At 41.3% G+C, this 13,823-nt stretch overlaps 1 protein-coding gene across 5 annotated transcripts in view; it reads left to right on the plus strand.

The window, feature by feature from the left end:
* prkg1b (protein kinase cGMP-dependent 1b) overlaps positions 1 to 13,823 on the plus strand; it is a 161,560-nt gene that overhangs the window by 121,268 nt on the left and 26,469 nt on the right. For all 5 annotated transcript variants that reach the window (XM_029684708.2, XM_029684709.2, XM_029684706.2 and 2 more), the window contains one exon: positions 9,360 to 9,425. In XM_029684708.2, the coding sequence (XP_029540568.1) occupies positions 9,360 to 9,425 (66 nt within the window). The remainder of the gene's footprint in view (positions 1 to 9,359; positions 9,426 to 13,823) is intronic.

The raw sequence follows: 13,823 nt of genomic DNA on the forward strand, positions 1-13,823 counted from the left end.
GAAATCGTTTACTCTCTGTTCCGAATGCACTAGACGGCCAGTTCTTATAGCCTTTAGCCATACCCTTATCCTACTCCTCCTCTGTTCCTCTGGTGATGTAACCTCTACAGCAGTCCCCAGCATCACTCCCATTCCCCAGGCGCTCTAATTAGTTGACTTCTGTAACTGTAAGCCTTGGTTTCATGCATGTTAACATCAGAAGCCTGCTCCCTAAGTTTGTTTTATTCACTGCTTTAGCACACTCCGCCAACCCTGATGTCCTAGCTGTGTCTGTATCCTGGCTTAGGAAGACCACCAAAAATCCTGAAATTTCCATCAACAACTACAACATTTTCCGACAAGAACTGCCAAAGGAGGTGGAGTTGCAATCTATTGCAAAGATAGCCTGCAGAGTTCTGTCATACTATCCAGGTCTGTGCCCAAACAATTTGAGCTCCTACTAATCCACCATTCCAGAAACAAGTCTCTCACTGTTGCCACTTGTTATAGACCCTACTCAGACCCCAGCTGTGCCCTGGACACCATATGTGAATTGATTGCCCCCCATCTATCTTCAGAGTTTGTACTGTTAGGTGACCTCAACTGGGATATTCTTAACCTGCTGCGACGAGCAATCCCGTATCCGGGAGCGTAATTATAGCCTCAAGCTCATTACCATAACGCAACGTTAACTATTCATGAAAATCGCAAATGAAATTAAATAAATATATTTGCTCTCAAGCTTAGCCTTTTGTTAACAACACTGTCATCTCAGATTTTCAAAAAATGCTTTTCAACCATAGCTACACAAGCATTTGTGTAAGAGTATTGATAGCTAGCATAGCATTAAGCCTAGCATTCAGCAGGCAACATTTTCACAAAACAAGAAAAGCATTCAAATAAAATCATTTACCTTTGAAGAACTTCGGATGTTTTCAATGAGGAGACTCTCAGTTAGATAGCAAATGTTCCGTTTTTCCAAAAATATTATTTGTGTAGGAGAAATCGCTCCGTGTTGTTCATCACGTTTGGATAAGAAAAAAAAACGAAAATTCAGTCATTACAACGGCAAACTTTTTTCCAAATTAACTCCATAATATCGACAGAAACATGGCAAAAGTTGTTTAGAATCAATCCTCAAGGTGTTTTTCACATATCTATTCGATGATAATCACTCGTGGCAGTTTGGTTTCTCCTCTGAACAAAATGGAAAAATGCACGCACCTGGAGATTACGCAATAGTTTCGACGGAGGACACCGAGCGGGCACCTGGTAAAGGTAGTCTCTTATGGTCAATTTTCCAATGATATGCCTACAAATACGTCACAATGCTGCAGACACCTTGGGGAAACGACAGAAAGTGTAGGCTCATTCCTTGCGCATTCACAGCCATATAAGGAGACATTGGAACACAGCGCATTCAAAATCTGGCTCACTTCCTGTATGAAATGTAATCTTGGTTTCGCCTGTAGCATTAGTTCTGTGGCACTCACAGACAATATCTTTGCAGTTTTGGAAATGTCAGAGTGTTTTCTTTCCAAAGCTAATTAATGCATAGTCGAGCATCTTTTCGTGACAAAATATCTTGTTTAAAACGGGAACGTTTTTCATCCAAAAAGGAAATACTGCCCCCAGAGGTTCAAGAGGTTAACAGCCCGGCCATCCTACAATCTAAAATAGATGCCCTCAATCTCACAGAAATGATCAATTAACCTACCAGGTACAACCCTAAATCCGTAACCATGGGCACCCTCTTAGATATCATCCTGACCAACTTGCCCTCTAAATGCACCTCTGCTGTCTTCAACCAGGATTTCAGCATTCACTGCCTCATTGCCTGGGTCCGTAATGGGTCCTCGGTCAAACGACCACCCCTCATCACTGTCAAACACTCCCTAAAACACTTCAGCGAGCAGGCCTTTCTAATCGACCTGGACCAGGTGTCCTGGAAGGATATTGACATCATCCTGTCAGTAGAGGATGCCTGGTTGTTCTTTAAAAGTGCTTTCCTCACCATCTTAAATAAGCATGCCACATTAAAAAATGTAGAACTAAGAACAGATATAGCCCTTGGTTCACCCCAGACTTGACTGCCCTTGCCCAGGACAAAAACATCCTGTGGCGTTCTGCATTAGCATCGAATAGCCCCCGCAATATGCAACCTTTCAGGGAAGTCAGGAACCAATATACACAGTCAGTTAGGAAAGCAAAGGCTAGCTTTTTCAAACAGAAATTTGCATTCTGTAGCACTAATTCCAAAACGTTTTGGGACACTGTAAGTCCATGGAGTAAGAGCACCTCCCAGCTGCCCAGCACTGACGATGGTTAACACTGTCACCACCAATAAATCTATGATAATCGATCATTTCAATAAGCAGTTTTCTACCCCTGGCCATGCTTTGAACCGGCTACCCTTACCCTGGCCAACAGCCCTGCACCCCCTGCAGAAACTTGCCCAAGCCCTACAAATCAGCTGGGCAAGACAATCTGGACCCTGTCTTTCTAAAATTATCCGGTAAAATTGTTGCAACCCCTATTACTAGCCTGTTCAACCTCTCTTTCATATCGTCTGAGATCCCCAAAGATTGGAAAGCTACCGCAGTCATCCCACTCTTCAAAGTGGGAGACACTCTACACCCAAACTGTTATCGACCTATATCCATCCTGCCCTGCCTTTCTAAAATCTTCGAAAGCTAAGGTAACAAACAGATCACCGACCATTTAGAATCCCACCGTATCTTCTCCACTATGCAGTCTGGTTTCGGAGCTGGTCATAGGTGCACCTGAGCCACACTCAAGGTCCTAAACGATATCATAACCGCCATCGATAAAAGACAGTACTGTGCAGCCGTCTTCATCGACCTGGCCAAGGCTTTCGACTCTGTCAATCACCGCATTCTTATCGGCATACTCAATGGCCTTCTTAAATGATTGCCTTTCCTGGTTCACCAACTACTTCTCAGATAGAGTTCAGTGTGTCAAATCGGAGGGCCTGTTGTCCGGACCTCTGACAGTCTCTATGGGGGTGCCACAGGGTTAAATTCTCGGGCCGACTCTTTTCTCTGTATATATCAATGATGTCGCTCTTGCTGCTGGTGGTTCTCTGATCCACCTCTACGCAGATGACACCATTCTGTATATATCTTGCCATTCTTTGGACACTGTGTTAACTGACCTCCAAACGAGCTTCAATGCCATTCAACACTCCTTCCCTGGCCTCAAACAGCTTATAAATGCAAGTAAAACTAAATGCATGCTCTTCAACCAATTGCTGCCCCGCACTCCCTCGCCTGATGAGCATCACTACTCTGGTTTTGACTTATATGTGAACAACTACAAATACCTAGGTGTCTGGTTAGACTGTAAACTCTCCTTCCAGACTCACATTAAGCATCTCCAATCCAAAATTAAATATAGAATCGGCTTCCTATTTTGCAACAAAGCTTCCTTCACTCATGCTGCCAAACATACCCTCGTAAAACGGAATATCCTACCGATCCTTGACTTCGGCGATGTCATTTACAAAATAGCCTCCAACATCAGCAAACTGGATGTAGTCTAACACAGTGCCATCCGGTTTGTCACCAAAGCCCATATACTACACACCACTGCGACCTGTATGACCTCGTTGGCTGGCCCTTGCTACATATTCATCGCCAAACCCACTGGCACTATCTCAGCTCACTGGTCACCATAGCAGCACCCACCCGAAGTACGCGCTCCAGCAGGTACCATATATTTCACTGGTCATCCCCAAAGCCAATGCTTACTTTGATGACTTTCCTTCCAGTTCTCTGCTGCCAATGACTGGAACGAATGGCAAAAATCACTGAGGCTGGAGACTTATATCTCCCTCTCTAACTTTAAGCATCACCTGTCAGAGCAGTTTACCGATCACTGTACCTGTACACAGCCAATCTGTAAATAGCACACCCAACTACCTCATCCCCATATTGTGATTTATCTTCTTGCTCTTTTGCACCCCAGTATCTTTACTTGCACATTATCATCTGCGCAACTGTCACTCCAGTGTTAATGCTAATTTGTCATTATTTCGCCTCTATGGCCTATTTATTGCCTTACCTCCCTAATCTTCTACATTTGCACACACTGTACATAGATTTTTCTATTGTGTTATTGACTGTACGTTTGTTTATGTGTAACTCTGTGTTGTTGTTTTTGTTGCACTACTTTGCTTTATCTTTGCCAGGTCACAGTTGTAAATTAAAATTTGTTCTCAACTGGCCTACCTGGTTGAATAAAGGTGATACAAAAAAAATCAATAATGAAATACATCAGGGATTATGCTATTTGATGGGTTTAGAGGAGGCTATGACCACTGACGGAGCGTTTTGATTCTTGGAGTCGCGTAGCCCATTGGGAGAGAGGTAGTCAGGGCAAAGTCAGTAGTGAGTCTAGTGGCTGTTCTGATTGGCTGACTGGAGGCAGTCAGAGATCGGCACAGTGGCTTTGTGGCACAGTGACCTGCTCCCAGCTCAAATTAGAGGAGACGAGTGAGGAGAGAATGGTGACAGTGTCAGGCTATGATTGAGAGAGACAGTACCTCCTGGTGTTCTCTCGTCCAATGACAGCTCTCAGGTGGCTACAGTGCCTTCAGAAATGATTCCATATTTTGTCGTGTTACAGCCTGAATTCAATATGGATAAAAAAAAAATCTCACCCATCTACACACAATACCCCATAATGGCAAAGTGAAAACATGTTTTTAAACATTTTTGCATATGTAGTGAGAATGAAATACAGAAATATCTAATTTACACAAGTATTCACACCACTTAGTCAATACATGTTAAAATCAACTTTGTCAGCGATTACAGCTATGTAAGTCTCTAAGAGCTTTGCACACCTGGATTGTACAATATTTACACATTATTATTTTTTAAATTCTTCAAGCTCTATCAAGTTGGTTGTTGATCATTGCTAGACAGCCATTTTCCAGTCTTGCCATAGATTTCAAGCGGATTTAAGTCAAAACTGTAACTAGGCCACTCTTTGGCTTGAATACCTAGCGTCACGTCTGGAGGAAATCTGGCACCATCCCTACGGTGAAGCATGGTGGTGGCAGCATCATGCTGTGGGGATGTTTTTCAGCGGCAGGAACTGGGAGACTAGTCAGGATCGAGGGAAAGATGAACGGGGCAAAGTACAGGGAGATCCTTGATGAGAACGACCCAAAGCGCACAGCCAAGACAATGAAGGAGTCTCTGAATGTCCTTGAGTGGCCCAGCCAGAGCCTGGACTTGAACCAGATCGAACATCTCGGGAAAGACCTGAAAATAGGCTGTAACGTAACAAAATGTGGAAAAAGTCAAGGGGTCTGTATACTTTCCGATTGCATTGTAAATGGGAGGTACAGAGATGAGGTTGTCATTCAAAAATCATGTTAAACACTATTACTGCCCACAAAGTTAGTCCATGCAACTTATTATGTGACTTGTTAAGCACATTTTTACTTCTGAACTTATTTAGGCTTGCCATAACAAAGGGGTTGAATACTTATTGACTCAAGCCATTTCAGCTTTCATTTTTTACTAATTTATAAAAAAATAAAAAACAGTTCCACTAACATTATGGGGTATTGTGTATAGGCCAATGATGCAACATCTCAATTGAATCCATTTTAAATTCAAGCTGTGACACAACAAAATGTGGAAAAAGTCAAGGGGTGTGAATACTTTCTAAAGGCACTGTAAACCGTATGGTGGTGGTACAGTGGTACTGTATATCAATGGTACACAACCTGTTGTTTTTCGTAATGAATAAAACACGAAGAAAAAAAAACAAGTTAAACTAATAGGTGATAAAGATAAGACCCGGAGGTGTAACAGTTTTTATTGTTCTACTGAATAATGTGGGTAATAAAATAATGAATCTCATAAAGGCATTTGTTATTTTATAAATCAATTAAGCTAGATTTGTTTTTGAAAAATTGTTCATATAATTGGAAACGCAATAGATGTCTTGCATCTCACTGGAGTTTCCTCTCCTGAGTTAATAGCATTCAAATTCTTGCTTCTGTTGTTCACAGCAAACAAAGGAAGAGGGATCTTGTTATACTCTGCTTTGATGTTCACCGGTGTCGCAGCCACAGCCATGAAGAGCTAGGCTTTAACAAGCTATGGCGTTGTATTAGTTAGACTTTGAAAGGCGCCACATCTCCAAAATGTGTGTTCCTCATCTGCCTCTCTCTCTCTGTGTGTGATCTGTCCCCCTCTCCTCTGTCCTAATTAGCACACTCCTGTTGTTTTCTCCGTAATGAATAAAACATGAATGATAAAAAGTCAAACTAAAGGGTGATAAAGATGAGACCCGAAGGTGTAAACAGTTTCATGTTGTTCTACTGAATAATGTAGACAATAAAATAATGAAACTCGTAAAGGGGTCCCTAATAAATACACATCTTCTCCATTACTATGTCAAGCAAATCAATCACGGCTTTAAAAAAAAGTTGGTGCGCTGTTTACCCAAGCGATATTTGCATGCTAGCCCTGTTAGCATGATTTTGGGGGAGGAGATGATGGAGCCATGAAGAATTGACTACAGACAGGACAGCACAATAGTCCTTGTGGTTAAAAAGGTTTGAGTGGCTTACTGGCTTTGACGTGAAGGAGGCTGTATGCTAAGTGCACTTTCATATCTGCCCAACACAAAACACCTTGTTCCCTCACATTAAGGCTAATTATTGGCTATTAGGGAGATGTCAGGACTCAGGAATAATTGTCACGTAAATACGATTCTCTCTCACGACACACGCACCCACAAACATCTTTCTTTCCCTCTCAGCCATACATGGGTACGCACACATGCCTGAACTTTGCCCAAAAATGTTGTACACCAAGCAGTGCTCAATTCATCATAAGAGCCTTTCAGCTGCAAATGTCACCAGAGTTAGGCAGCTCTCTGCTGCTTAACAAAGCCCCCCCCCCCAGAAGTCTGCCATCTCTCCTAATCTACATTTCAGTAATATAGCAGACACTCTTATCCAGAGCAACTGCATACATTTGTTTTCACACTCGTCCCTCATGGGAATTGAACCCACAACCCTGGCATTGCAAGCACCATGCTCTACCAACAGAGCCACACATGGATTATCTTGGCTGGTTTGTGATAAACCGAGGTGTTAAATGCCTATGGCATTGTATTTCCCCCAAGTCTTTGTACTGTGCACACATTTCCATTGAGACTGACAACCATAACCTTTTCTCCAAGCTGCTCTCTCACTGGTTGTGATTGACATTGATGGAGGCATGGTCTGCTGTGCCTGTGCCTGGCTCAATATTCTCTCTCTCTCTCTCTCTCTCTCTCTCTCTCTCTCTCTCTCTCTCTCTCTCTCATATATATAGTAGTTATTTGATGCAGTATATGTGGTGCGATAACAGTCCCAGTGTGGCTACCTTCCATGTTTATCTCTCCCTGTCCCTGCCATGATATGTGGCAATTGGTTTGAAGTGTGGCATGTCTAGAAAGCTCTCCTTTCATTTTACTGGGAGATATCTAGTGATATAGCAGGTCCATAGTCTGCCGTAGATGTTTCCATCTCCCTGCCATAATATGTGCTAATTGGCTTGAAGAATGGCATCCTGCTCCCTCAACGGGAGATATCTGCTTACACGTGTCAGCTGTGTAACAAAACACTGAAATGAAAGTATACGGCTAGTTGGGTGGTCCAATAGTAGCAACTGGAATTAATGCTGAATTGCTGTAAGTGACATATCCGTGTGAAATGGACACCTCAGCCTCCGTCTTCAGAATCCCCAGGTGTTCTTGTGATGTCCAGGGAACGGTTGCTTCATCCATGAGCAGGGGGAAAATCACAGCTGTTGTCTCTGCTCTGTCTATTAGGGGGCTCAAATGTAATAGTTGGGCTGGATGGATAGATTTCCTCTCGTATTCATCCACCCGTCCCTCTCCCCTCACACTCGCTCCTCCTGTCACCAGATAGTTCTGTCAAATTAGATGATGCCCATCCCCTCTACTCTAAAAGCACACACCTGGTCTCACTGGCATGGCCCATGGAGACAGCCTGGACTGGACAGCTCAGGGCAGGCAGCTGATTTCATGGAAGATGGGGTATCAGATGGGGTGTCTGGGTAACCTACGACACATGGAGGAAAGTTTATTCCATAATGCATTGTAGATACTGCTGTTACACAACCATACTGAATTCATGTCAATTACAGGGATGCATGTAACACATAGATAGGCAGTATACTGTATGGCATTACTATCAAGGTGACCGGCTACTATTGTGCTATTTTATTTCATGATGAAATCATCTGGTCATCCACCATTCATTGCTGTGATATACGTTACATGAATCTACTAATGGGAACTTGATCTAATAGTCTAGGGAAGTGGTCCCATTGTTCTCTTTGTCTCTACAAAGCCACTAACGCCGTGCATTAGTGAGAGAGAGAGTGTGTGTGTGGATGTTTTCACAGAATGATCGCAGGTCATTATGGAAACCACTGATTCAGAGTCGTTTGCAGATTCAAGTGATTTGGAAGACACTTCAGGTTGCAGTGACGGGGATTTGATGATGATGTAGACAGCTGTAGAGAGTATGGTTGTTACTATCATCTCTTATTCTTGATTTGTTTCTGTGTTAGAAAGGATTGTGTGATGGCAAAGTGAATTAAATCAGAATGTGACATTGTGCAATGGGTCCTCCCACTCCTCTTTCTATTCTGGTTAGGGCCAGTTTGTGCTGTGCTGTGAAGGGAGTAGTACACAGCGTTGTACGAGATCTTCAGTTTCTTGGCAATTTGTCACATGGAATAGCCTTAATTTCTAAGAATGAGAATAGATCGACGAGTTTCAGAAGAAAGTTCTTTGTTTCTGCTCAACAAGTCTAAAGAAGGCTAGTTTTATTGCTTTTTTAATCAGTACTTCAGTTTTCAGCAGTGCTAACATAATTGCAAAAGGGATTTCTATGATCAATTAGCCTTTTAAAATGATAAACTTGGATTAGTTAACAACGTGCAATTGGAACACAGGAGTGATGGTTGCTGATAATGGGCCTCTGTACGCCTATATAGATATTCCATTGAAAATCAGCGGTTTCCAGCTTCAATAGTCATTTACAACATTAACAATGTCTACACTGTATTTCTGATCAATTTGATGTTATTTTAACAGACAACATGTTTTTGCTTTTCTTTCAAAAACAAGGACATTTCTTAATGACCCCAAACTTTTGACCGGTAGTGTATGTAATATGTATGCATGGATGACTGCAGGTTGCTTTGGATAAAGGCGTCTGGTAAATGGCGTATATATTAAAACGTACGTTAGTGTCCTACATTAGTTTCTTTGGGGGATGTGTTTGACTGATTTGTTTTCAATTTGTGTCCCCACAGAGAGGACATCAGGACGGCTAATGTCATTGCTGCTGATGCCGTCACCTGCCTGGTCATTGACAGAGAGTGAGTAGTACCCTGTGTCATCTAAAGGTTTACTTTTAAATGTGTGCAGTTTGTTGTAAGTTGATTAACCTCTTTATTCTAGCCATCCCGGATTCGGGATCGTGAATACAGCCTCAAGCTCATTACCATAACGCAACGTTAACTATTCATGAAAATCGCAAATGAAAAAATCGCAAATGAAATGAAATAAATATGTATTAGTTCTCAAGCATTAAAATACACAGCAGGGGTATTTGCTACACTTTGTGAAACAAGTCCGATTTTTAAAACAGCATGTCATCTCAGATTTTCGTAAAACAAAATAATAGCATTTTTTAGAAAACAGTCATTACCTTTCAATCTTCCATAGATGTCCCATAAAAAACAAGCATTTGTGTAAGATTATTGATAGCTAGCGAAAAAATTTCAGGAGAGAGCTCTTAGCATTTAGCGTAGCATTTAGCTCTAGACAACATGGGGATGCTGTGGGAGTTGAAGCTAATTCAGCATACAACGTTTACACAAAAACAAGAAAAGCATTCAAATAAAATCATTTACCTTTGAAGAACGTTTACACAAAAACAAGAAAAGCATTCTTCAGGTCACAGCAAGCATACAATGTTTTCAATGAGGAGACTCTCAGTTAGATATCAAATGTTCAGTTTTTACAAAAAGATTATTTGTGTATGAGAAATTGCTCTGTTTTCTTTGGCTACGAAAAAAACCTGTATCCAGGAGTGTAAATTCTCTAGGCAAGCTCATTAGCATAACGCAACGTTAACTATTCATGAAAATCGCAAATGAAATGAAATAAATATATTTGCTCTCAAGCTTAGCCTTTTGTTAACAACACTGTCATCTCAGATTTTCAAAATATGCTTTTGAACCATAGCTAAACAAGCATTTGTGTAACAGTATTGATAGCCTAGCATAGGATTAAGCCTGGCATTCAGCATGCAACATTTTCACAAAAACAAAAAAAGCATTCAAATAAAATCATTTACCTTTGAAGAACTTCAGATGTTTTCAATGAGGAGACTCTCAGATAGCAAATGTTCAGTTTTTACAAAAATATTATTTGTGTAGACAAATCGCTCCGTTTTCTTCATTTGGTTCAGTTTTTACAAAAATATTATTTGTGTAGACAAATCGCTCCGTAAGAAAAAACGAAAATTAAGTCATTAAAACGCAAACTTTTTTCCAAATTAACTCCATAATATCGACAGAAACATGGCAAACGTTGTTTAGAATCAATCCTCAAGGTGTTTTTCACATATCTATTCGATGATAAGTAATTTGTGGCAGTTTAGTTTCTTCTCTGAAGAAATGGACACGCATGGACCTGGAGATTACGCAATAATTTCGACGCAGGACACCGGGCGGACACCTGGTAAATGTAGTCTCTTATGGTCAATCTTCCAATGATATGCCTACAAATACGTCACAATGCTGCAGACACCTTGGGGAAACGACAGAAAGTGCAGGCTCATTCCTGGCGCATTCACAGCCATATAAGGAGACATTGGAACACAGCGCCTTCAGAATCTGGGGCATTTCCTGTATGAAACTTCATCTTGGTTTCGCCTGTAGCATTAGTTCTGGGGCACTCACAGATAATATCTTTGCAGTTTTGGAAATGGCAGAGTTTTTTCTTTCCAAAGCTGTCAATTACATGCATAGTCGAGCATCTTTTCGTGACAAAATATCTTGTTTAAAACGGGAACGTTTTTTATCCAAAAATTAAAAGAGCGCCCCCTATCTCGAAGAAGTTAACCTTTTACTGCCATGAAAAAAAGCAATTGTAGTGCAGAGCATGAAGCACATCACAGTAGTATGACTATTATAGGATTGGTATGTTTTAACAAAGGTTTGTTGTGTTGATCCATATCATTGATTATAGATCATTCATCACTCATCAGTATTATGCAATTTATTCTGAATCCGAAAACAAATATCTTCCCCACATTTCAAACGTTTTTACAACTATCATGACATAACGCCATACAAAGAACATAGAGAATAATTCCTGTTTTGAATGACAAGCAGCATGGTAAAACAGTGGGACTGGGGATGGAGCACTGTGCACTGCATGGTAGAAAGCCTGTTCTCTTCCACTCCCCATAGACCTCATGAGCGCTGTGTGGGTCTGGGTCTCTGTGTGTCTCTGTCAGAACCAGAGGCAGGGCTAAAAAAAGGCGAACGCAGCACACAAACGCTGGAGGCAAGAGAGGAACATTTTCTGTTCGCTCTCTGCGGGAGATCCACCATTAATTTGATCACGTTGGCCGCCTGAAAGCTTTATGACTGAGTCTGTTAAAGAGGGCTTGTTTTGGCTGCCACGCTGCGCTCCCTCCGCCATCATGCCGTTGTCGTGCATGTAATGACATGACCACTGTTGTGGATTGGGATTCCGGGAGGTTGTCTGAAATAGCACCCGATTCCCTATATAGTGCACTACTTTTGACCAGTGCCCATAGGGTAGTGCACTATATAGAGATGCAGACCTGGTACCAAACATACACTTGGACAGGGTGGTCAGGGAGAGTCAACTGAGTTCATTCAGTCTCCTCAGATGTGCTAATGGAGGAACATACTGTATATCAGGCTTAATGAAACTAGCCTACTTTTTTTTACTACTCTGTCTGGCTCTTCACAGTGGCGTCTGTTAGTAGTGTAGTTTAGGAGTTTGATTTGCTCGGGCTGCTACGTATAGCTCTCTGGCGTAGTCTATAAACTTTACGATAAGTCTAGGCTATAAACTTTTTTATCTCTTCTGCATTACTAATATCAAACACATTTATTATGGCAAGTCGGCCTTATCCAGTGCAAGTGGACAACTTATATATGGGCTTTTGTAGGAGAGGCACACTAAGAATGCAACTTTAAGTGGGTGTGAACTCTATAGTTGGAGCAACGCAGTTCACACTTCAAAATGCGCTGCCATTGGCTATCGTGGGTCATATTTTTGTTTTTCCAGTCATGAAATGATAATAAATTCCTTCCGCCTAGACACATAATGAGGTCACGACTGTCAGGAGGTTGTGACAGTTCTTGGCTAGCCTCACTGGACGTCGGTTACTCTCTACCACTTACCGTACATAATGTTGATTGTGTGAAACGATCAATCAAAGATCCTTGTAAAGAGCTGTACCAGTCTGACACCTGAATCTAACCCCGGTGAGAGCAGACTTATAAACCTCGGAAATAACTCCTGAGGTCTACAGTATACCTATCTATATGTGTAGTGATTGCAGGCACATTCTGTGCACATTCTATTCTGTTCTGGAACATGAGGCTGCCTCTCAGTGCCCGAGGGCCCAGACAGGCGCTTTTCAGCATTGTTGCCTGCTGGGAGAAAATGACCCAGAAGCAACACTCCACAACAGAGCTCAGATGTGTCACATTTAAATGGCCGCTCCTCCAACCTGCCCCCTCTCACTGAAATGCAGGGTGGTAATCTGACCCCTCTTAGCCCCTCTAATGGTTTCAGGCGCTTTGAAACAGATGGCTAAAAACAGCACAGAAGGACCCTTAATGACAAAAACTTGAATATGCTAAATGGGAAAAATGATCAATTTTGATGACGCTCCATCATAATCTGGTTATTTTTTATATAACCAGACATTTGTCTACTTCTTTAGCTTGTTTTTCGTCTATAAGAGATAAGAGAAAGTCTCAGCTATGATATCAGGGTTTACCTGTCAGTCGTTTCTATTTTTATCATGTTTAAATGTATTCTATTATCACATTTTGACAGTAATGTGTCATTACTTTAAAATTGCCAACTCCATACTAAATTGTAAGTCAATAGTGTTTTTAGAGCTTACGGTTTATGTACAAACTCAAATAAACAATAGAAGATTGCATCTCAAAAAAGACAATGATTTACCATACCTTGTCAGGGGAACAAATGTGATTGCAGACAACCCGTCTGCCTTGTTAATCTTGACAGTATCATTGATGACAATATTTATTCTCCAGAACAGCTAACATCCGTCATATCTTGTGCGTGACAGTACATTTAGGATTGCCTTTTGAATGTTCAAAGCATGCCAGCGGACATATGTTCTTGATTTCGGAAAGAAAAGAAATGAAACGTCAATTCAATCTAGTTTTGGACAGTCGGATCTGTTGATTGTTCTAAGCACGTCTGCTCTCCTCCTATGCATCTCATCCGTGTGAGAAGTTTCATCAAAATGCTTTCATCAAAATGAATTCTCGATTGCATAGAATAAAATCAACCAAAAATCATATATTATTTGTCACGTGCTTCGTAAACAACAGATTTAGACTGAGAGTGAAACTCTTACTTACTGGTCCTTTTTCAACAATGCAAAGATTATGTATATATTTTTTAAAAGTAGAATAATAGAAGTAGTGACACGAGGAATAAATACACAGTGAATAACAGATAACAAT

This window comes from Oncorhynchus nerka, linkage group LG16 (assembly GCF_034236695.1).
Source record: "Oncorhynchus nerka isolate Pitt River linkage group LG16, Oner_Uvic_2.0, whole genome shotgun sequence".
NCBI lineage: Eukaryota > Metazoa > Chordata > Actinopteri > Salmoniformes > Salmonidae > Oncorhynchus > Oncorhynchus nerka.